Source organism: Octopus bimaculoides, chromosome 7, assembly GCF_046866305.1.
Source record: "Octopus bimaculoides isolate indiv1 chromosome 7, ASM4686630v1, whole genome shotgun sequence".
NCBI lineage: Eukaryota > Metazoa > Mollusca > Cephalopoda > Octopoda > Octopodidae > Octopus > Octopus bimaculoides.
The window spans coordinates 23716110-23738165 of NC_142934.1; the positions used below are offsets into that span (position 1 = coordinate 23716110).

The window sequence follows — 22056 nt, forward strand, 5'->3', positions numbered from 1 at the left end:
TGATGCTTCCCCCTTCGAAGAGGGGGTGTTAGCCCAAGTATGATGCAATATGAAGACTTCACCTCCTCGGAGCTAACATCTTCTGAGGAGGAGCTGTTGAAGTCGATTGATAAAATGGATGAACGGCTGAAGAAGAGGAACTTTGCAGATGTTGCAAGGAGCCACAATAATAAGGTTGATTTATCGGTGCTAAAGAATTATAAGAATATGCTGAGTAGAAAGGGATATGATGCAAAGGAGTCCCCTTCTCAAGAGATGATAATTGACACAAAGGAGAGAACAATAATTTATAGAACCTATTCTACAAAAGCAGGGAAGATAGAAATAATGACAATGACGCAGATAGAAAAGGCGTTAAAACCAGTCTGGCATGAAATCGCGTATCTTGCCAGAGGAATGAAATATGGGACAGTGGAGGTGTGTTTCTGAGAGGTGGCTATTTCCATGCTACACTTAGCAACCCCGTTAAAAACTGAAGACGTGGTACTTCTACCCACATACCTTGGGAGGCATGCTTCCAGGGTGAGGGTAGGTATACCACCAGAAATTGATGTAGCCTGGATAGTAGCCACTACAGTACACGGAAACGAAGAAAAAATAACGGTTCTCCAGGCCACAAAAACAGCATACAAAAATTAGAAAGGACAGACCCTGGATATTATTATCCAGGGGTCACCAGAAAATATAGAAAATTTGACCGAAACTGTCACGATAGAAGATGTAATAATAAGGGTCAAGGTGGAGGGCAGGACCCTGCGATGTTTTAAGTGTAACCTAAAAGGCCACATTAGAGCGGACTACCCTTCGCTGCCCAAAAAGCTCCAGGAAGGACCCTGAGAAAGACCCGTGAGCAAGGAGGAGGTCGTGCCACCAGCAGCCACACAAGAAAAGGAAAGTAATGAAACGAACAATGAATGGGAAATGACTGGGGAAAGAAAGAGGAAGAAGAGAAAAAGGGCATATTATATGGATATAGACCCCCACCCAACACCCGCCCACACTCTCTTTACCCCATCCTCCCCCTACAAACACCAAACCTCCCCACTCCCCTCCGACACAAAGAAGAGCACACTAGAAGATAAAAATGGACATAAGTGAGCTACATAGACTATATGGACCTTCTAACGAAACACATTAACATTTTTGCAGGAACGCAGATCGAAGTAAGGTATAAATGAAGCCACTCAGAGGTGGGGCTGAAAAGCTTCATTTCATTTTTCATTTCCAACTCATCTTACTGTGATACGTTTTTGTTTTTGTTTTGTTTTTTTTTTTGTTTCTTGTCCCCTTTTTCTTGGCCCCTTGTGGGTAATAAAAAATCAAGTATCAAGAATGTGATTTTATGAGGATACCTTTTCTAATGAAGGGGATGTTGTCCACATGGTTTGTAAGATTAATTTTTCTGCCAGGACGTGAACTCTAGAAATACATATATACATATATACGACGGGCTTCTTTCAGTTTCCGTCTACCAAATCCACTCACAAGGCTTTGGTCGGCCCGAGGCTATAGTAGAAGACACTTGCCCAAGATGCCACGCAGTGGGACTGAACCCAGAACCATGTGGTTGGTAAGCAAGCTACTTACCACACAGCCACTCCTACGCCTATATATATATATATATATATATATATATATATATATATATATATATATATATATATTTTATATATATATATATATATATATATATTTTATATATATATATATATATATATATATATTTTATATATATATATATATATATATATATATATATTTTATATATATATATATATATATATATATATATTTTATATATATATATATATATATATATATATATATATATATTTTATATATATATATATATATATATATATATATTTTATATATATATATATATATTTATATATATATATATTTTATATATATTTTTTTTAAACATTCATATGTGTCGATATGTATTAATATATGTATACGCATTTTAAGTCGAATTCATAAATGTAGGAGTATGATTGCCTAATTTGAGTTTATATCTTAATTGTAGCTTTTGTCCCGGGTTCCTCCCAAGCACTTCTTTTTTAGCAGTTCTATATATTTTGTAAGAAAGAACAATAATAGTATTATATACATATGTACATACATATGTATGTAGATACATACATCTTATATATGTGTATGTGTATATATATGATAGATCGCTGACCAAAACATTCAATTTTTTTTCTCCGTGTTTTTCTCCTTGTTTTCTCCGTACTCTTTCTGTTGAAGAGCGTAGCTCGAAAAGTTAAAGACTTTCTCTATTCCTGAGCGTTAAACTAATACATCCTTTTGTTGTTTACAACACCTGTCCTCGTCTGTTGTTGTTTTTTTCGTAAATTCTCCCATATATATATATATATATATACATACACACACACATGCATACCTATATATGTGTATGTGTGTGTCTATATATATATATATATATATATATATATATATATATATATATATATATATATATATATAAATGCACATACATATATGTTATGTATATATATGCATATATACATATGTATATATTCATGCACATGCATACACTCTCTCTCTCTCTCCCTCTCTCACACGCACACACACACATAAAATAACATGTACTTTATTATGTTAGATGCCAGTATTGCTACATCAACCAAAGAGACTGACCACTGTGTGCCAAATCAGCAAAACTCCCTTACTGAAGAACTATCAGATACTTCGGACTATGACAGGAACTTGATCGACATGGCTAAGAAGACTGTTAGCAAAAGAAGCCCATCCCAGGTGAGCCTGTCTCCATTTCTTTCTCATATAAAGCCAATATAGAACATCCAACCAAAGGGCTCTCCCCTGTTATCATAATCAAAATTTGAACATTCACTTTTCCATGCTTGCATGGGTTAGACGCAGTTTATTGAGGCATACATTGTACAGCCAATTGATCATCCTGTCTCAAACCGCACCATCTTCTGAGCAAAGTGATATTTCTCCATAATCAAACATATTTTCACAGAATATTGTCAATGAATGACAGTGATACTCGTTTACAACTGTTATGCAATGTCAGGACAAAGTTAGACTCACGCACACACGCACGCACATATATACAGTAGGCTTTTTTCAGTTTCCATCCACCGGATAAAGAGAACTCCCACTTGACTGAGTGGAATTGAAACCACAATCTCGCTATTGTGAGTGCAGCACCCTCACTACAGAGCCATGTGCCCTCACATATATATGCATATGGATATATACAAGTATACACGCACACCCTCATATAAATACGAATGTGTGCATGTGTATGTCTGACAAAGTGTATATATGCCCTCATCTAGACATGTGCACGTGATTGTAAGCCTTTCTAAAACAGACATTGGAGTTCACTATGGTCATCCAGTTTGTTTGATCCTGTCAAACTGTCCAACCCACACCAGTGTGGAAGACAGACACTAAATGATAATCATGATAGTGTGCATTCCTGTGCATGGGTGTGTGTGTGTGTAATGTATGTTTGTGGGTGGGGATTTTCTCTCACTGCATGATTGTAAACAAACATCATTGTCACACAAGTGGTCTCACCTGTTAAAAATTTGTGTGTGGTTTAAGGAAAAACAAAAACAGGGGAGGGTTAGCAACAGAAGGAACATCCATCATCATCATCATCATCGTTTAACGTCCACTTTCCATGCTAGCATGGGTTGGACGATTTGGCTGAGGACTGGTGAACCAGATGGCTACACCAGGCTCCAATCTGATTTGGCAGACTTTCTACAGCTGGATGCCCTTCCTAACACCAACCACTCCGAGAGTGTAGTGGGTGTTTTATGTGCCACCAGCACGAGGGCCAGTCAGGCGGAACTGGCGACAGCCACACTCGTAATGGTGTATTTTACTTGTCATCTGCATAGGGGCCAGCCCATCGGCTCTGGCAACGATCTTGCTCGAATGTCTTTTCACGTGCCACTGGCACAAGTGCCAGGGAGGCAACGTTGGTAACGATCAACGGCCACGCTCAAAATGGTGTATTTTACGTGTCATCTGCATAGGGGCCAGCCCATCGGCTCTGGCAACGATCTTTCTCGAATGTCTTTTCACGTGCCAATGGCACAAGTGCCAGGAAGGCGACGAACAATCTTGCTCGAATGTCTTTTCACATGCCACTGGAAATTCAAAATGTTGTTCCATCTCTACAGAAAGTTTAATATTTAAAACCATTATTGTCTTCAATCATCATCGTTAAACATTTCCTTTTCATGTTTGCATGAGTCAAACGAGACTTCATTAAGGCATAATTTTCTGCAGCTGGATGCTCTTTCTAACCCTAGCCAACACTTGTTTCCATATAAGGTAATAATTATTCCAGTCTATCAAACAACAACCAGGCTGGACATGTATAAATGGTGATGTTTTGCATACAATCACATGTATGTGTCAAGATGAGGGCAAATATACACTTTGTCAGGCATACACATGCACATGCACATATGCATATTTATGTGTACATGTATATATCTAGTGTCCTAGTGGTTAGGAAGTTGCACTCATAACCATGAGATCATGGTCTCAATTCCTGGACCAAGTGGTGCATTGTGTTCTTGAGCAAAACACTTCATCTTGCATTGCTCTGCAATCACTTTGACACCTGACATGTGGTACACCTTGCACCTGTTCAGGCAATGTTGATCTGATGGAGGGAATAAGCTAATGTACCACACAAACATTTGATCACTACAAACAAATCATTTGTGCAGGTTATTCAACAAGAAACTGTAGAACTGTCTTTCAAACTACAAGACTACTGTCATATATTTATATATATGTGTGTGTATATATATATATATATATATATATATATGTATTATATATCTATATATTTATATCATCATCATCATCGTTTAACGTCCACTTTCCATGCTAGCATGGGTTGGACGATTTGACTGAGGACTGGTGAACCAGGTGGCTACACCAGGCTCCAATCTGATTTGGCAGAGTTTCTACAGCTGGATGCCCTTCCTAACGCCAACCACTCAGAGAGTGTAGTGGGTGTTTTTATGTGTCACCGGCATGAAGGCCAGTCAGGCGGTACTGGCAACAGCCACGCTCAAAATGGTGTATTTTATGTGCCACCTGCACAGGAGCCAGTCCAGGGGCACTGGCAACAATCTCGCTCAAATGTCTTTCCACGTGCCACTGACACAAGTGCCAGGAAGGCGACGTTGGTAACGATCACGCTCAAATGGTGCTGTTTACATGCCACCGGCACTGAAACCAGACAGCTGCTCTGGCAACAATCACGCTTGGACGGTGCTCTTAGTGCTCCACTGGTACAGGTGCCAAAAAAATAGGTAATAGGTGTCTGTGAATAGTTCAGAAGGTTTTGTTCCTTCTTCAGCACCAATCTATTTTTCTATCTTCGATCACATTGTTTACATAGATGTGTTCATATTCAAAACATCATAACTTTCAATTCTGACTCGCATCTCTACAAAAAATCTTGAGAGATAACTTTAAAATGTGAGATATATTTGTATATTTGCTTTAATATAAGTAAAAAATTTAAATATTAGATTTGTAACCAGCCAAGTCCTTCAATATTTTCTGTCTCATTTCAAATAATGGTGAGTGGAAGAATGAATATACAAGTACCTGAAAAAATTCTATGTATATTTTAAACATCTTTTTCTTTATTTTTTTTATTTTATTTAAATATCACCTACTGAAGAGGACAAATTCGACCTTTATGATGTTCTATTTATGGAAATCTTGGTCTTTTGTCCGAAACAATTGTATGGGAATATGAAATATGAAATAAAAACTTAATCTGTTTTTACATCTGATCTGATTCATTTATTTTATTTGATGAAATTTATTAAACTTTGATTAAAAAAAATAACTTTGATATTGATTATTTCTTTATATATATATATATATCCACACACACATATTTATATTCCCAGTTATTCCCAGCAACTTCTTGCTGTTGACACTACCAAAAATTAACAATATTATCTTTAAAGGCGTGAGATTGTAAGGTTTTGGGGATGATAACTGACAGGGAAAGAGTAACGTCAATGTCTTGTGTGTCAATCTTCCATTTGTTCCTTTGTTGTGTTTCTGTTTAAGTTTTAGAATTTATATACACATACACACACACACAACAAGCTTCTTTCAGTTTTCATCTACCAGTTTCACTTGCAAATTACTAATCAAGCCATGACTAATGTTGAAGACACCAGCCTATAATAAATCACCTCCAACTGTTTCAAACACTTGTAGAATTCAGTGAATTAAATATGTATTTTTATTATTTTCAGGAGAGGCTCTCAGAAAGTTCCAGTTCTTCAGAAGAGGCAGAACAAGTCCAACGGGACCGCAGATCTCGTCTCTTGAGAAAGCGGAAACGGCAGAAACAGGCTCGACAGTCAAGTGAGTATTTTGCATCAGACATCTCAGAAATCACCATGGTCATCAACAACACCATCGTCATTATAATTATCATCATCATCATCATCTTTATAACCATTGTTACCAACGTTTTACTAACACCATCAGCAGCAGCAACAGCAGCAGAATCAACATGCTACACAGTTTAATTAATCCTTGTTGGCCGGTAGCCACATCAATGGGACTATAGGAGGGGAGCTTTCTTACTCACTGTGCTATGAACATTTGCTATTCATCCCTCTGCCCTGCATTGTTGTTTGTGTGGAAATGAGAGTTGCAAGCCTGGTCAAGTGGTAATGGAATTTGACTACCAATACATAGGTCTTGATTTCAAACCCCTTACTGATATTTCATTGCTTACTTGAACTGAACACTTCATTTTGCAACATTGCTTCTGTTTCCCGGTGTATCAAAAAAAAAATAATTAAAATTAAAAATTAAATCAAAGAAGTCAATCACTGAGAGACACCATCTGCATGAAAAACAATAGTTAAGTTACTACATTTGTTAATATAGTAAGCCTTAACAATAAAAAATTTAATTAAAAATAATAATTACTTGATGAAAAAAAGATAGAATTAGCTCATTGAGTATTATTAGTGATTAAGTAATACTGCCTTTTCCTTATTGCATAATTATTCTTAATTACAATTTTTAAAATTTTTTCTGTATAAAAATATATTTAATTTAACTTAGCTATTGTTTACCTGGGTCTCTGACAAACTTCTGGTAATATTTCCAGAAATAAATAAACTTTCTGTCCTATAGGACTTCTGTCTTTCTTTTGGTAAAAGCCATGAAGAACCAATAATTTTTTTTTGTTTTGTTCTAAATCCATTTGATACCAACCTACCTGAGACTGTCCTGGTTCTGTAATACCATCTTTTTGTTGTAAAATAAACTAAAGTAACCCTTTAGCAGTTCAACCGGCCATATCAGGCCAAACAAAATATTCTACTTGTTTTATATTCAAACTGACCAGATCCAGCCTCTCAGATCCAGCCTCATCAAAATCTCAAAGCTGAGATAACACATGATTAATTCAAACCAATGTGAATAAATTAGTATTACATTTGACAGAGTAATCTGAATGTTAAAGGGTTAAAACCCTTTTCCATCAAAAAATTATATTAATTTACATTCCAAATACTAGATTAATAATAATAACAGTTATTTCACTAAATTCATCTTTATTTTCAAAATTAATTGAAGCAGTTTTATTTTAGTTTGGCTGTCTTCTCGGATGCTTCAATGATTTCATGCAAGCATGCCATCCATCATGGTTCCTCATGCATGTTGTTAAATTTCAACATTTGTGATTCCACTGTCCTGAAGCAATTTGTCCACATAGGTTAGACATTTTCTTTTTCTGTTGTCTCTTCCTTCAGCTGACTGCCATAAGACCAGTTGACACACTGGTTCTTCTGGGTGCCTGATGCAATGACCAGCAATTCTCATTCTTCTCTGCTGAATATTCTCAGTCACTTTGGGCAGATCTTGATAAAGCTGCTTGTTGGTTAAATGAGCTCTCTATGTAACTTTCTTGTGTAGCAGCCATCTATTTGATTTTCACACCTTTTGGTAACGGACCAAGTTTCAGCACCATATAACAAAACTGACTCTACCATGGAAACAAACAATCTAATTTTCAATTTACCATATTTCTGATGAAATATGTTGCATTTGCTTCAATTGTACAAATTGTGTAAAATCTGAAGTTATAACATGGCATGTAAATTGAAAGAAATTGAAAGATATTCTTAACTTCTTTCTTCCTAACAGCTTTGGTTTTCACTATGTTAACTTTAAGGCCTTTTGATTCCAGGTTTTTTTTCCATACCTGGAATTTCTTCTCTAATTCTGCTATAAGGCCAAATACTTCTCCTGCAGCTGTTTCACTAGGAAGATGGCTGGATAACTGAAGAGATGGTTGGAGCGGAACACCGCCTGGGCATTGGAAACTCGGAGTTTTATCATGGCTACTGAATAAGTGTCATATTTTTACAGATATATATATATATATATATATATATATATATATATATATATATATATACATATATACACCAGAGTAAGTACATAAATGTGAAACAAGATGGAAAAAATAGTACTCAAATACTGGAGGTAGAATATATATATATATATGTATGTATATATGACAATATATAATATATGCAATATATATATGTGGCACTCCGTTGGTTATGACAAGGAGGGTTTCATTTAATCTGGTCAACAGAACAGCCAGCTCGTGAAATTAACATGCAAGTGGCTGAGCACTCCACAGGCACATGTACCATTAACATAGTTCTCAGGGGAGATTCAGCATGACACAGAGTGTGACAAGACTGGCCCTTTGAAATACAGATACAACAGAAACAGGAGGAAAGAGGGAGAGAAAGTTGTGGTGAAAGAGTACAGCAGGGTTCACCACCACCCCCTGCCAGAGCCTCATGGAACTTTAGGTGTTTTCGCTCAATAAACACTCACAACGCCCAGTCTGGGAATCAAAACCACAATCCTACGGCCGTGAGTCAGCTGCCCAAACCACTGGGCCATTGTGCCTCCACGCATCTCTGAGTGGTTGGCGTTAGGAAGGGCATCCAGCTGTAGAAACTCTGCCAAATTAGATTGGAGCCTGGTGTAACCATCTGGTTTCACCAGTCCTCAGTCAAATCGTCCAACCCATGCTAGCATGGAAAGCGGACGTTAAACGATAATGATGATATATATATATATATATATATATATATATATATATATATACATACATGCCGGAGTAAGCACATAAATGTGAAACAAGGTGGAAGAAAGAGTACTCAAATACAAGAGGTAGAGTAATATGCTTTATTTAAAAGCAGCAGAAATATAACAAAAAACTCTTACTCAGAATGGTGAAACTCTGAGTAACAGCTTTTGTTATATTTCTGCTGCTTTTAAATAAAGTATATATATATTTATATTGGGTTGATGCATAATTACTGCGGCTTTTTTGCAACAAAAACAATAACATGTAACAAAAACATCTTTAAATGATTATTCCAGAGCATATTCACCATCTACTTCAATTACTGCTTCCCATTTGCTTGGCAGACGGTCAGACCGTCATTAAAGATGTTTTTGCTAAATATTGTTATTGTTTTTGTTGAATAAAATCTGTTGAAAAAAGCTGCAATAATTATGCACCAACCCAAGATATATATATATATATATATCCATTTTGTGTTAACTGTGGAATAAATAAAAGAGTAATCATTGCCATAGTAGAGATAAATAATATATTTTGGGCCAAATCAGTCTCTTGCTACACTGAATTTCACTTCTAGGTGCTCAGAAAGATCCTATGCTCCTACTTACAGATGACATTCACAGTATCAAGAGACTGGCTTGACCCAAGGGCAGTAGAATAATAGGAAAGTTATCAGAGGAAGTAGTGTTCATATGTGGAAGATGCACACAAGCCATAAAATCTCCAGATATTCAGGAAATTGATTTTCTCAAATGCCCCAGAGGCTCTTTAGAGGTAGTGGATAATTACTGCTACCTAAGGGACCAAACTAGTAGTGGGGTGAGAGTGTATAGAAAGTGTAATAACTAGAATAAGAATTGGATGGAGAAAATTCAGGAAGTTTTTACCTTTGTTGGCAACCAAAGGTTTCTCTGAGAAAAAGGAAAATTGTATGATGTATGTATATGAACAGTAATTCTACATGGTAGTGAGATGTAGGCCCTGAATGCAGAGGACATGTGAAGGCTAGAGAGCAATGAGGCTATGCTCTGCTGGATGTGTAATGTAAGCACTCTGTTCATGTGCAACAGAGTGCTTGTATGTTGACAGAAAAGTTTGGCATAAGAGAAATTAGATGTCGTGTGCAAGAGAAAAGACTGCATTGGTTTGATCATGTGATATGGATGGCTGTCAACAGCTCCATAAAGAAGTGCCAATCACTCAATTGGATGGAACTTGTGAAAGAGGGAGACCCAAGAAGACATGGGACAAAATACTGAAGAATGATCTCAGGACACTGAACCTTATAGAGGAGATCTGGTGCCTTACTATACTCAGGAAGACCCATCCTACACAGCAGAAATGTTAATGCCACTCCTCCTGCTGAAAATGATTGGCCTGCAAGAGCCCTGTGTCATTTCCACATAAAAAGAAAACTCTTGTGTCAGCACTATGTAAAAGTGCTTGTGCTAGTGCCATGTAAAAATCACCCATCACACTTTGTAAAGTTGTTGGTATTAGGAAGGGCATCCAGCTGTAGAAACCAAGCCAAAACAGACTGGAATTTGGTACAACTCTCCAGCTTGAAGTCTACTTCACCAGGCCTGAAATGGGTCAGACAGAATTCATTTAAGCAGATTTTTATGACCAGATACCCTTCTTATAGTCAACCTTCACCTTTTGCCCTTTTTCCAAGCCAAGATAATATTTCCCCATGGCTAGACATGCTTTTCATGTAAGATTGGATATCACTGTATCATGCTGATACTCTTTTACAATCATCACATGTCAAAACAAGGAGATACAGGTACATACATTCATGCACACAGGTGGCCAGTCACAAACACAAAATGTCATTGTCAAAAATATGAATTTTACATCATGTATTGTAATTTTCTTGTCTGAAATATGAACAATTACACAGTCTGTCTGAAATAGAACAGAGTTGAAATATAGTACTTATATAACATAGTTTATGATAAATTTATGCTTTCATACTTTATTTCAGTATACTGTTACTGCATTATTTTCACATTCACATAAGGCAGTGAGCCGGCAGAATCATTAGCACACTGGACGAAATACTTAGTGGTATTTCGCTCGTCATTACGTTCTGAGTTCAAATTACGCCAAGATCAACTTTGCTTTTCATCCTTTCAGAGTTGATAAAATAAGTACCAGTTGAGCACTGGGGTTGATGTAATCGACTTATCCCTACCCCCCAGCTGCCCTTGTGGCAAAAATTTGAAATATTTCCCCTACAAAATTACTTTAAAATATCTTTCAGAGATGCCAAAAGAGTTAGGCCAATAGAATAAGTACTAGGCTTACAAAGAATAAGTCCTGGGGGTGATTTGCTCAACTAAAGGCAGTGCTCCAGCATGGCCGCAGTCAAATGACTGAAACAAGTAAAAGAGTAAGTGTATGATGGAAGATACTAAGTTTGTTTTGTACTCAAAATATACTTTTGAAATAGAGTTGTGTCTTATACACTAACAAATACATTACTTTTTTTTCTTCTTTTGCTTATTTATGAAGTTATTAAAATTTTTAATCTTAGGTAATTATGTATAGTACCATTTCTTTATTTTTAGAAATCATCAGCATGACGTAACTCAAGGTATCTAAATTAAACATTTTATGGAGCAAGACGTTTTTTAGAAATAGAAAATAATTAGTCTAGAAGAAATTGATGGAATGTGTTTTTCCCTTTCTATTTTTGCTTGTCTTTTTCTTCATGGAATATTAATACTTTAGCAATCTAGAGAGAAAAGAGAAAAAATTCTTTGTGTCTATATACAGAGTAACTATTTGTAGGGAGTTCTTACCTTGTGAAGGTGCTTTTTTAGTAGCTGATATTTTAGTTTTAACTTCAAACAAAATTTATAAGCCGTTACTGATATATTTGAGGTGCTGTTATTCAAATCAAACTGCTACTACATAGTAGTAATCCCTTGTTATGTAGTAGAAGAAATATCTCTTCATAGACATAACACCTCAGCTTACAGTTTACAGTTTGAATGGATCTTTAGGATTCTCAGCTGGAGTATTTCAAGTACATGGAGTCCCACAGAAAACAATTAGTAGGAGGATGATAATCATTTCTTTGTAATATTTGGCAAAATTACAAGTTTGAATTTGAAATTTAGGATCTATGCAACATAGAATATACATTTTTTTCTTTTTTATGAATATGAAGTTCTTGAAATTTATAATTTTAGGTAATCATGCATAGTACCATTTCATTCTTTATTAGAAATCAACAGCATGACAAAATCTGAGGTATATAAATTAAATATTTTATGAAACGAGACATTTCCTATAGATGGAAAATAATTATAGTCTAAAAGAAATTCATGGAATGTGTTTCTTTCCTGTTACCTTTTTCTTCTTTTTTTTTTCTTCATAAAGCATTAGTTAGAGAAAATTCTTAGTGTCTACACAGAGAGTAACTGCTTCCAGGGAGTTCTACCTTGTGAAGGTATTCTTAAAGTAGTTAATATTTTAGTTTTAACTATGAATAAAATTCACAAGCCATTATACAAGAGATCTTCATAAATTAGCCAAAACTCTTCATAAATTAACATAAAAATCTTCATAAATTCACATAAAAATCTTCATAAATTCACAAAAGAAAACTGGTCTTGATATCTTTCCTGGCACTTCTATTCAGGTGTATCGCCATCAACTTCAAGAAGTGAGCTTTCGCCAAACACTTCAGCATCTGAACCCAGGAAGCAGAAATCATTGACAAACTTTGTAATCAATGAGGAAACGGACAGTTCTTCCCGCCCAAAAAAGAGTAAGTGATTATTGACATCTTCTTCACTATTCTCTTTATTCTTTTCCTAGTCTTACCTGTTGGTTTGCAGCCATGCTGGGTCACTCTTTTTAAAAGTTTTAGTTAATATGTTGACACTAGTATATATTTTAGTCTGCTTGCTTGATGTTTTAACAATTGTCTAAAGTTATAAAGCTTGATGCCTCCATACACTTTGAGATGTGCACACACACACACACACACACACACACACACACACACACATACATGCATGCACTTATTAGATATGTCTAATATATACTTTACGTGAAGATGCATGGCCTAATGGTTATGATGTTACACTCGTAATCACAATATCATAGTTTCAATTCCTGTGCCAAGTGGTGAATTTTGTTCTTGAGCAATACACTTCATTTCACATTGCTCCAGTCTACTCAGTTGTAAATGAGTTACCCTGTGATAGACTAGCATCCTATCCCTTGGGAATGTTGTGATCTCAGTCACTTATACGCCATGGAAGCCAGGTCACCAGCCTTGTGAGTCCTAGGACTTGAAATCATAATGTGTAGGAGTTGATGATGATGATGATTATGAATATATTCTTTGGTGGTATGAAGAACCATGGTAGGTAGTATGGCAAAACAAAGAACTGCAGTATGTCTGCCTGTCTAGGAGGACAGCAACTCCAAAGAAGAACTGATACAAGGTAGAGGTGTCTCTTCAGTTTTGCTTTGATGGAACAAACCTTTTTCAGTGCCAATGGTTATAAGATGTACCCTGTACATTCTGAAAGTAGCTAGTGATAGGATAAATATCCAGCCTTAGAAATCATGCTAAAAATGTAATGCACAAGCAAGATGTGGATGCAGCATGACAAGTTACTTCTTTATTATGATGTTGAAGAGATAAAAGAAAGAAAAGATAGAAAGTTATAACAGTCTGAAACCTAGTGCCAAAGAGGAGAGCAAATTTGACAAAAAAAAACCAGCCAAGTTTTGATAAATAACCAATAAAAGCTGGAAAGGACAGTCAAAGAAGAACTTGGTAAGAAATGTGAAAATGCAGTAATCATTGTGGATGGTACAAGTGAATTTGACTCAAATAATTTAACTAAATAGAAGAGGAAAGAAAAACAAGTATGTTTAAAGTTATTTTAATGCTTCTAAAAATATTTCACTTTGGAGAGAAAAAAATGATATTTTGATAAAATTGTCTTAGTTTGGCTCTCACTGGAAAATGTTAGAGAAAAAAATGCAAAGGATTGATAGTTAAGATGTTTTTATTTATGTTTGTTTCATTGAAATAAACAAATTATTTGCTAATTCATGCTGATGTCTGCCAGATTGGGAGGCGCAATGGCCCAGTGGTTAGGGCAGCGGACTCGCGGTCATAGGATCGTGGTTTCGGTCCCCAGACCGGGCGTTGTGAGTGTTTATTGAGCGAAAACACCTAAAGCTCCACGAGGCTCCGGCAGGGGATGGTGGTGAACCCTGCTATACTCTTCCACCACAACTTTCTCTCACTCTTACTTCCTGTTTCTGTTGTGCCTGTAATTCAAAAGGTCAGCCTTGTCACACTGTGTCACGCTGATTATCCCCGAGAACTACGTTAAGGGTACACGTGTCTGTGGAGTGCTCAGCCACTTGCACGTTAATTTCACGAGCAGGCTGTTCCATGGATCGGATCAGCTGGAACCCTCGACATCGTAAGCGACGGAGTGCCAACAACAACTGCCAGATTGACAGTAAATTTATCATCATCATCATATGTCATATGCTTTTCCAACACATTAATAACTCTATAACTCTGTCTGATTGAGAGTGGGTTCTCCCCTCAGATGAAGCCATAACATTACTTCATTCTGACTTTCTCATATTGTTTTCTTAGCAGAGATATTGGGGTGGTTTGCCATTGCCTTCTCCAACTGATGACTGTTGGCCCACAAGGGCAGTAAATTAATTTGGGCTAAAAAAAAATCCTTAACCATGAAGAACCTCTTGCAACCACACCACTGTTTGAGATAAATTTTTAGGTGTCTACATGTAGCTTTTTGTCAGTGTCACAACACTTAACTTATATTTACATTTCAAGTCTGTTTAGCTATACTTGATCTATGTAGCTTTGCTTGATTTGTGTCGACATTTAGTTTCTGTGACTATATTTGATCTGTGTCACTCTATTTAAGTTTTACCTATCGGGATGGCACCTGTGCCCAGCATCGCCTTTCAGACACTTGTGCCCGCAGCATGTGTAAGGACTTTCAAGCGAGACCATTGCCAGTGCCACTGGACTGGCTCCTGTGCAGGTGGCACATAAAATACACCATTTTGAGTGTGGCTGTTGCCAGTACCGCCTGACTGGCCTTCATGCCGGTGACACATAAAAACACCCACTACACTCTCTGAGTGGTTGGCGTTAGGAAGGGCATCCAGCTGTAGAAACTCTTCCAAATCAGATTGGAGCCGGGTGTAGCCTTCGGGTTCCACCAGTCCTCAGTCAAATCGTCCAACCCATGCTAGCATGGAAAGCGGACGTTAAACGATGATGATAATGATGTCCATATGCTTTTATTAAAGCTACAAAATTATCACAAAAACTGTAACTCAGAGTTCATGTTTCTGTTTGTCAGTCAGTTGTGATGAAAACTGAATTAAGATTTTGATGATGCATGTAATATGGTGTTATGTAACGTAATTCAAATACACCGAATAAGCATTTATGTGTGTGTGTGTGTGTCTCTTTGTCTTTATATCAGGTGATAGTTTTAAATAGATTGTTACTGCCATTGCAACCAGTGTCATTCAATATTCTGCAAGAATATGTCTGGCCATTGAGAAATACCACTTTGCTTGGAAAGAGATAATGAAGGTTAGTGACAGGAAGGCATCCAGCTGTAAAAAAATCTGCTTTGATAAATTTGACCTATGCAAGCCTAGAAAAAGGATGACCTTCACTATCTCTTCCCCACCTCATTTTACACATTTCCCCCCTCTTCCTCTCTCTTTTTCCTACTCCATATTCTTACTTCTCCTTCATCATCAACACCACCACTACCACCACCTTTTTTTTTCTGTTTCAGAATCAAATAATAAAAAGGTGAAGACAAATGAAGAGGATTTTGCCATTAAAATCATCAATGTGAGTTGATACCGTCTACACATACATATACACCTGCATGTGTATTTACACACACGCACACGCACGCACACACACACACACACACACACACACACACAGGCAATGAAAGCACCTTCGCATGCAAATCACTTGTCCTGCTAGAAATAACTGCCAACTCTCCTTCAGACCACACCCTACTGCCTTTAATAAGGAAATGATGCATTAGACTATTTGGTCATACATACCTGTAAAAATGATAGGCTGGCCATGGCAGGAATACCTTTGGCCATAGGTCTGCTTTATGAGTGTTGACCTCTGTCTAATCATTGGTGTTGCCTTGTCATAGGTTTGCACTAAGGGCTCTTGTTATTATTGATTTTACTTAATAAATTCATTTTTCACTTTAGACAAAACTTAAAGTACTAATTAGAAGCTGAGTTTTGTTTGTCTTATGTCATTTAATTATTGTTTAGTGACATGTCAGCTAAGATTCAGCAGACATTTGATCAAACGTGTTCCAACCATGACTATCCATTGTTATTTTGGTCAACTTTGCTTTTCATCATTCCAGAACAAGGGTTGATAAAATAACTTACTGCTGTTTTACTTAGTTTACAGCCATACCATGTTGAAAACACTGGTTCTTGTCTGATCACCGAAGTTAAGCAACATCAAGCCTAGTTAATACTTAGATGGATGACTGCTTGGGAAACCTTGGTGTTGTAAACGTCTTTCATTTGTGGAGGCACATGGCCAAGTGGTTAGAGCAGCGGACTCACGGTCGAGGGATTGCAGGTTCAAATCTCAGAACAGGCGATGTGCGTGTTTATGAGCAAAACACCTAAGCTCCGCGTGGCTCCAGCAGAAGGTAATGGCAAATTTCTGCTGACTCTTTCACCACAACTTTCTCTCACTCTTTCCTCCTGCATCTAGCAGCTCACCTGCAACTGATCAGCGTTCTGTTTAGGTGGGGAACCTATACGCCAATAAAACTGGGAAACCGGCCCTTATGAGCCAGACATGGCTCAAGAAGGAACAGACAACAACAACATTCTACTTGAGATATCTCCTTGCTCAACATGAACCCCTGGACCAAAGCAAGGATATCTATAGCAGAGTCCATTCTGTCGCAAGTATTCAGAGCAGATTTGCTATCACTCTTTACAAGACAATGTAATTTGAGAGAGATTTAACTGCCATTTCTAGCAGGCTGACTGACAACATAGTGACCCCTTCTTTGGCTTGTATGTTTCATCCAGTTTCATCCAAAACCATTTTATGATACAAATATCTTTTATAGATTTTGTCTTTCAATGTAATCCTTTCTTTCATCACCTCTGTAGGATATATGCAAAAATTTCCAACTGGATGTTAAAGAAGTTCTAGCAACTCTGGGATCAACCAATGGTGATGTGAACCAAGCCATTTCTTACATCAAATTTGGACCTGAATTATCAGGTGAGATTTTAGGACTTTTTATTTATTTATTTATTTATTTATTTATTTTGGACTTTATTTGTATTTGTTTTTTCTTTTTCTGAATGGCCATCTCGTCACTTTTCATTGGTCATCTCATCTGTTTTCAGGGGTCATCTCCTCTATGTTTTTTCCACCTTGATTTGCATTTATATGCTTACTCATGTTAGGGAGGGCATCCAGCTGTAGAAACCATGCCAAATTAGCTGGAACCTGGTGCAGCTCTCTGGCTTACCAGTTCCAGTCAAACTGTCTAACCCATGCCAACATGGAAAACAACCATCAAATGATGACGATAATGATTATATATATATATATACATAAATGCACATCAACATATATGTGTGTGTGTGTGTGTGTGTATATATATATATATATATATATATATATATATTTGTGTGTGTATATATATATAGGGGGAATTCACAAAAAACACAAAAGACGAAGACAGGTGGTGTAGACAGCAAACAGATGTATTAGCATAACGCTCAGGAAGTGAAGAAGTCTTGAACGTTTCAAGCCTATGCTCTTCCACAGAAAGGAACACAGAAAGAAAAATTTTCAATAAGCTAGTGTGTCAAACAAAAATATCTTGTATTTTTATTTTAATTGAGGCATCCAAGATATATCATTGCTAATAAATTATGGGATGATCACAATTGGAATGTCTTTTATCATAGGTTTATGGCATCAGGTCTGACCTAAAGAGAAACACCAAGGGGCTGAGAATTGTCTTTGTTTAACTCTCGGTGAACCCTATTTGAGTAAACTTACTCCATTATAGGTTTACAGGATCAAGTCTGGCTTGGTGATAAACACCATGAGCAGGGAAGTTGTTGTTTGACCCCAAGTTTAGACAGACTTTCTTCATCATGGGTTTACAGGATCAAGTCTGACCTGGAGATAAACATCAAGAGCAAAGAGGTTTTCTTTAACCCTAAGTCAATCCTGTTTGAGATGACTTATTATCTTAAGCATTCCAGCCTTAACCCTTTAGTGTTTAAACCGGCCATATCTGGCCAAGATATTCTACATGTTTTATATTCAAACTGGTGATATCTAGCCTCTCACACCTAACCTACATTGACATTCTAAAAATAAACAATCACATTATTGAAACCTCAAAGCTATAAGATAATGCATGATTAATTCAAAACAATTTGAGTGAAAAAGTATTACATTTAACAGAGTAATCTGAACACTAAAGGGTTAACCATCTTGTCTTTTTGTATATTCCAGGCATAATAATATATTGTCCAAAAGCATTCTGTCCAATTAATTAAACAACTCTACCAATTTGCTGCTGAGATAACCATTCATTTAATGTTTAATTTTCTTGCAGGTGTGTTACCATGGACACAGGAGGAAGATGCCATTATTTCATCAACAGATGAGCAGCAATTTAGTGGAATTGTTCAAAAGCATGGGCAAGTTGCTGTAGCCGAAAGACTTCAATTTCTGGAGAATTTGTAAATGTTCCCTCATGGTAAGCGATTCTATTTCATTGAAAAAAAAGTATATTTGTCATTTGAACAAAGGAGACTTTATACAGTTGCTCGGCCTGCAAGAAAACCATAACCCTTCTGCCTTAGATACTCCCTAAAATCACACCCTACTTTCTTAAAGAAAAGTACATTGAACAGAATACTCTGATATACATAAAGGTATGATCGCTGGTTGAGATGCTTTAATGATAAGTCAGATGAATCGGGACTAGCCAGGGTCTAAATGACAACTTTTACTTGCAATATACTTACATAATCATTAAGACGGTGCACTGGCAGAATCATTGGCACACTGAATGCTTAGCAGCATTTGGTGTCCTTATGTTCTGAGTTCAAATTCCACTCAAGTTGACTTTGCTTTTCATCCTTTCAGTGTCAACACAATAAGTACCAGTTAACTACTGGGGGTGGGGGCAATGTAATCAACTTACCCCTACTTCCCTGAATTTGCTGGCCTTGAGCCAAAATCAGAAACCAATATACTTACATAATCAAGTGTGATTATCTGTGAGACTGGTTACGGTGGCTTTAGTCTGTGATCTGCTGTTGTCATTTAGGCCCAAGTTGGCCTGGTCAAAGCCAAGACTTGCAAAGCATGAGTCATATTCTTCCTGTTGAATAACATCTGGAAGATAAGACTCATCTACATCATCATCATCATCATCATCGTTTAACGTCCGCTTTCCATGCTAGCATGGGTTGGACGATTTGACTGAGGACTGGTGAAACCGGATGGCAACACAAGGCTCCAATCTAATTTGGCAGAGTTTCTACAGCTGGATGCCCTTCCTACAGTATTACTTAAATCCACATCCTCAATTCAAGTGTGACGTCAGTTAATTTGTATTGGATTGTGACATGGAGATATACAAAAGCCTCTCTAAAGAGAATCCAGAACTTAATCAACCACTGCCTCTAGAGGATATTCAGAATCCATTGACTGAAGAAAATCAACAACATAGCCCTGTGGGAACAAACCCAGCAGTCCCCTGTTGACATGTAGACTAAGCGTAACACCTAGCACTGGATTTGGTATACCTGCTAAAGGCCATGTTTCAACTTTATCAGGTTGTTGTTGTTGTTGTTGGCACTCCGTCGTTTACGACGTCGAGGGTTCCAGTTGATCCGATCAACGGAACAACCTGCGCATGAAATTAACGTGCGAGTGGCTGAGCAATCCACAGACACGTGTACCCTTAACGTAGTTCTTGGGGATATTCAGCGTGACAAGGCTGACCCTTTGAATTACAGGCACAACAGAAACAGAAAGTAAGAGTGAGAGAAAGTTGTGGTGAAAGAGTACAGCAGGGTTCGCCACCATCCCCTGCCGGAGCCTTGTGGAGCTTCAGGTGTTTTCGCTCAATAAACACTCACAACGCCCAGTCTGGGAATCGAAACCGCGATCCAATGACCGCGAGTCCGCTGCCCTAACCACTTCATCTGGTAATGTTGGTAGAACCCACAGGCTATATAAGGAAGAGATGAGAGCCAGGAAAAATGAAGTGAGATCTTGATGGAGCTGGGGCTACAACTGGAATGGAAATCCCAGGAGAGAGATGAATAGAGGGAATTTGAATAGGGGCCCAATGAAAAAGTAACAAGTTTGATGAAACAAACTCCTGATCATGCAAATGTGAGCCACAACTAATTAGTCATATTTCCAGGAATGGCATAACCTGGACTACATCATACAGTGTGATTCGAGGGTGGTTTGGATGCTATTTCCAGCAGAGTATGTAATTATGTAGAGGCTCTTACATATTGATCAGGATCAATATAAATCGGTGGGGAAAAAGCAATCAATGAGATCTCACACATCTGAGATTGTTAATGAAAATAGAAACATGGATTTAGCAACAATTGTAGAAGCCTTTTAGTATTAAGTTTTGTTTCGGTGTTTAGTTTATGTTTTTATTCTTTTATTCTTTTGCTGTATTCAGTCAGTGCACTGTGGCCATGCTGGATCTCTGCTTTCAAGGGATTTACCTAATCATATTGTCCCCAGTATTAATTTCAGTCTCTTATTTGTTTTATTGACCTATATTATAGGAGCGGACATGGATGTATGGTTAAGAAGTTTGCTTCCCAACCACATGGTTTCAGGTTCAGTCTCACTGCATGGCTCTATAGCCCTAGGCTAATTAAAGCCTTGAAAGTGAATTTGGTACACAAATACTGAAAGAAGCCTGTCACATGTGTGTGTATCCTTGTCTTGACATCACATAATAAATAGTTAAGTGAGTATCAGTGTTGTACAAACAGTTTCATTCACTTTCAGTATTCGGCAATATATGTCTGGCCTGGGGGAAAAATTTTCCTTGCTTGGAAACAATTGAGGCCTGGCAACAGTAAAGGCATCCAGCTGTAAAAAAATCTGCTTCTTCCAACTCTCTCCAACCCATTCAAGTATGGAAAAGTGGACGTTGTTGTTGTTTTTATGATGATGATGATGATGATGTAGTAGTAGTAAAATGCTCCACATTGTATAAAGGTAGGCAAGAATAGCTGGAAAGAAGACAATGATGGTTTTGACAAGATGTCAGAGTATACTCTCAAGATACAAGTAGATAAGTATAAGAAAGAATTGGAAAGGGTTAGTAGATAACTTCATTGGATTGTAAAAAGAGAACGGTAGATGGTTAATCATTTAGTGTTTAAACCAGTTATCTCCGGCTCACAACCTATTTTATGTTCAGACCAGCCATATCTAACCTTTCACGTCCTCACCTACAATGTCCTTCTAAAAGATAAACAATCAGGCGTGGCTATGTGGTAAGAAGCTTACTTCCAAACCACTTGGTTCTGGGTTCAGTCTCACTGTGTATCACCTTGGGCACATGTCTTCTACTATAGCCTCAAGCTGACTGAAGCCTTGTGAACAAATTTGGTAGACAGAAACTGAAAGACGTCCATCACGTGTATGTGTGTGTTTGTCCCCCACCACCATTTGATAACCGGTGTTGGTGCGTTTACGTCACCATAACTTAGTGATTCAGTAACAAGTG

At 37.3% G+C, this 22056-nt stretch overlaps 1 protein-coding gene and 1 pseudogene across 3 annotated transcripts in view; both read left to right on the forward strand.

Annotated features, from left to right (window-relative positions):
* Positions 1-22056, forward strand: part of LOC106878871 (uncharacterized) — a 36364-nt gene that overhangs the window by 13631 nt on the left and 677 nt on the right. Inside the window, exons 5-11 of one of the 3 annotated variants that reach the window (XR_016242565.1) lie at positions 2633-2784; positions 6315-6426; positions 12846-12974; positions 16033-16091; positions 17414-17528; positions 18889-19032; positions 21101-21288. Coding sequence is in view for 2 of the 3 variants with exons in the window: in XM_089354997.1 (XP_089211123.1) it covers positions 2633-2784; positions 6315-6426; positions 12846-12974; positions 16033-16091; positions 17414-17528; positions 18889-19019 (698 nt within the window). In the remaining variant the exon portion in view is untranslated. The remainder of the gene's footprint in view (positions 1-2632; positions 2785-6314; positions 6427-12845; positions 12975-16032; positions 16092-17413; positions 17529-18888; positions 19033-21100; positions 21289-22056) is intronic. The other 2 variants (XM_089354997.1, XM_014928212.3) reach the window with 2 other exon arrangements.
* LOC128248431 (5S ribosomal RNA) lies at positions 16681-16799 on the forward strand (annotated as a pseudogene).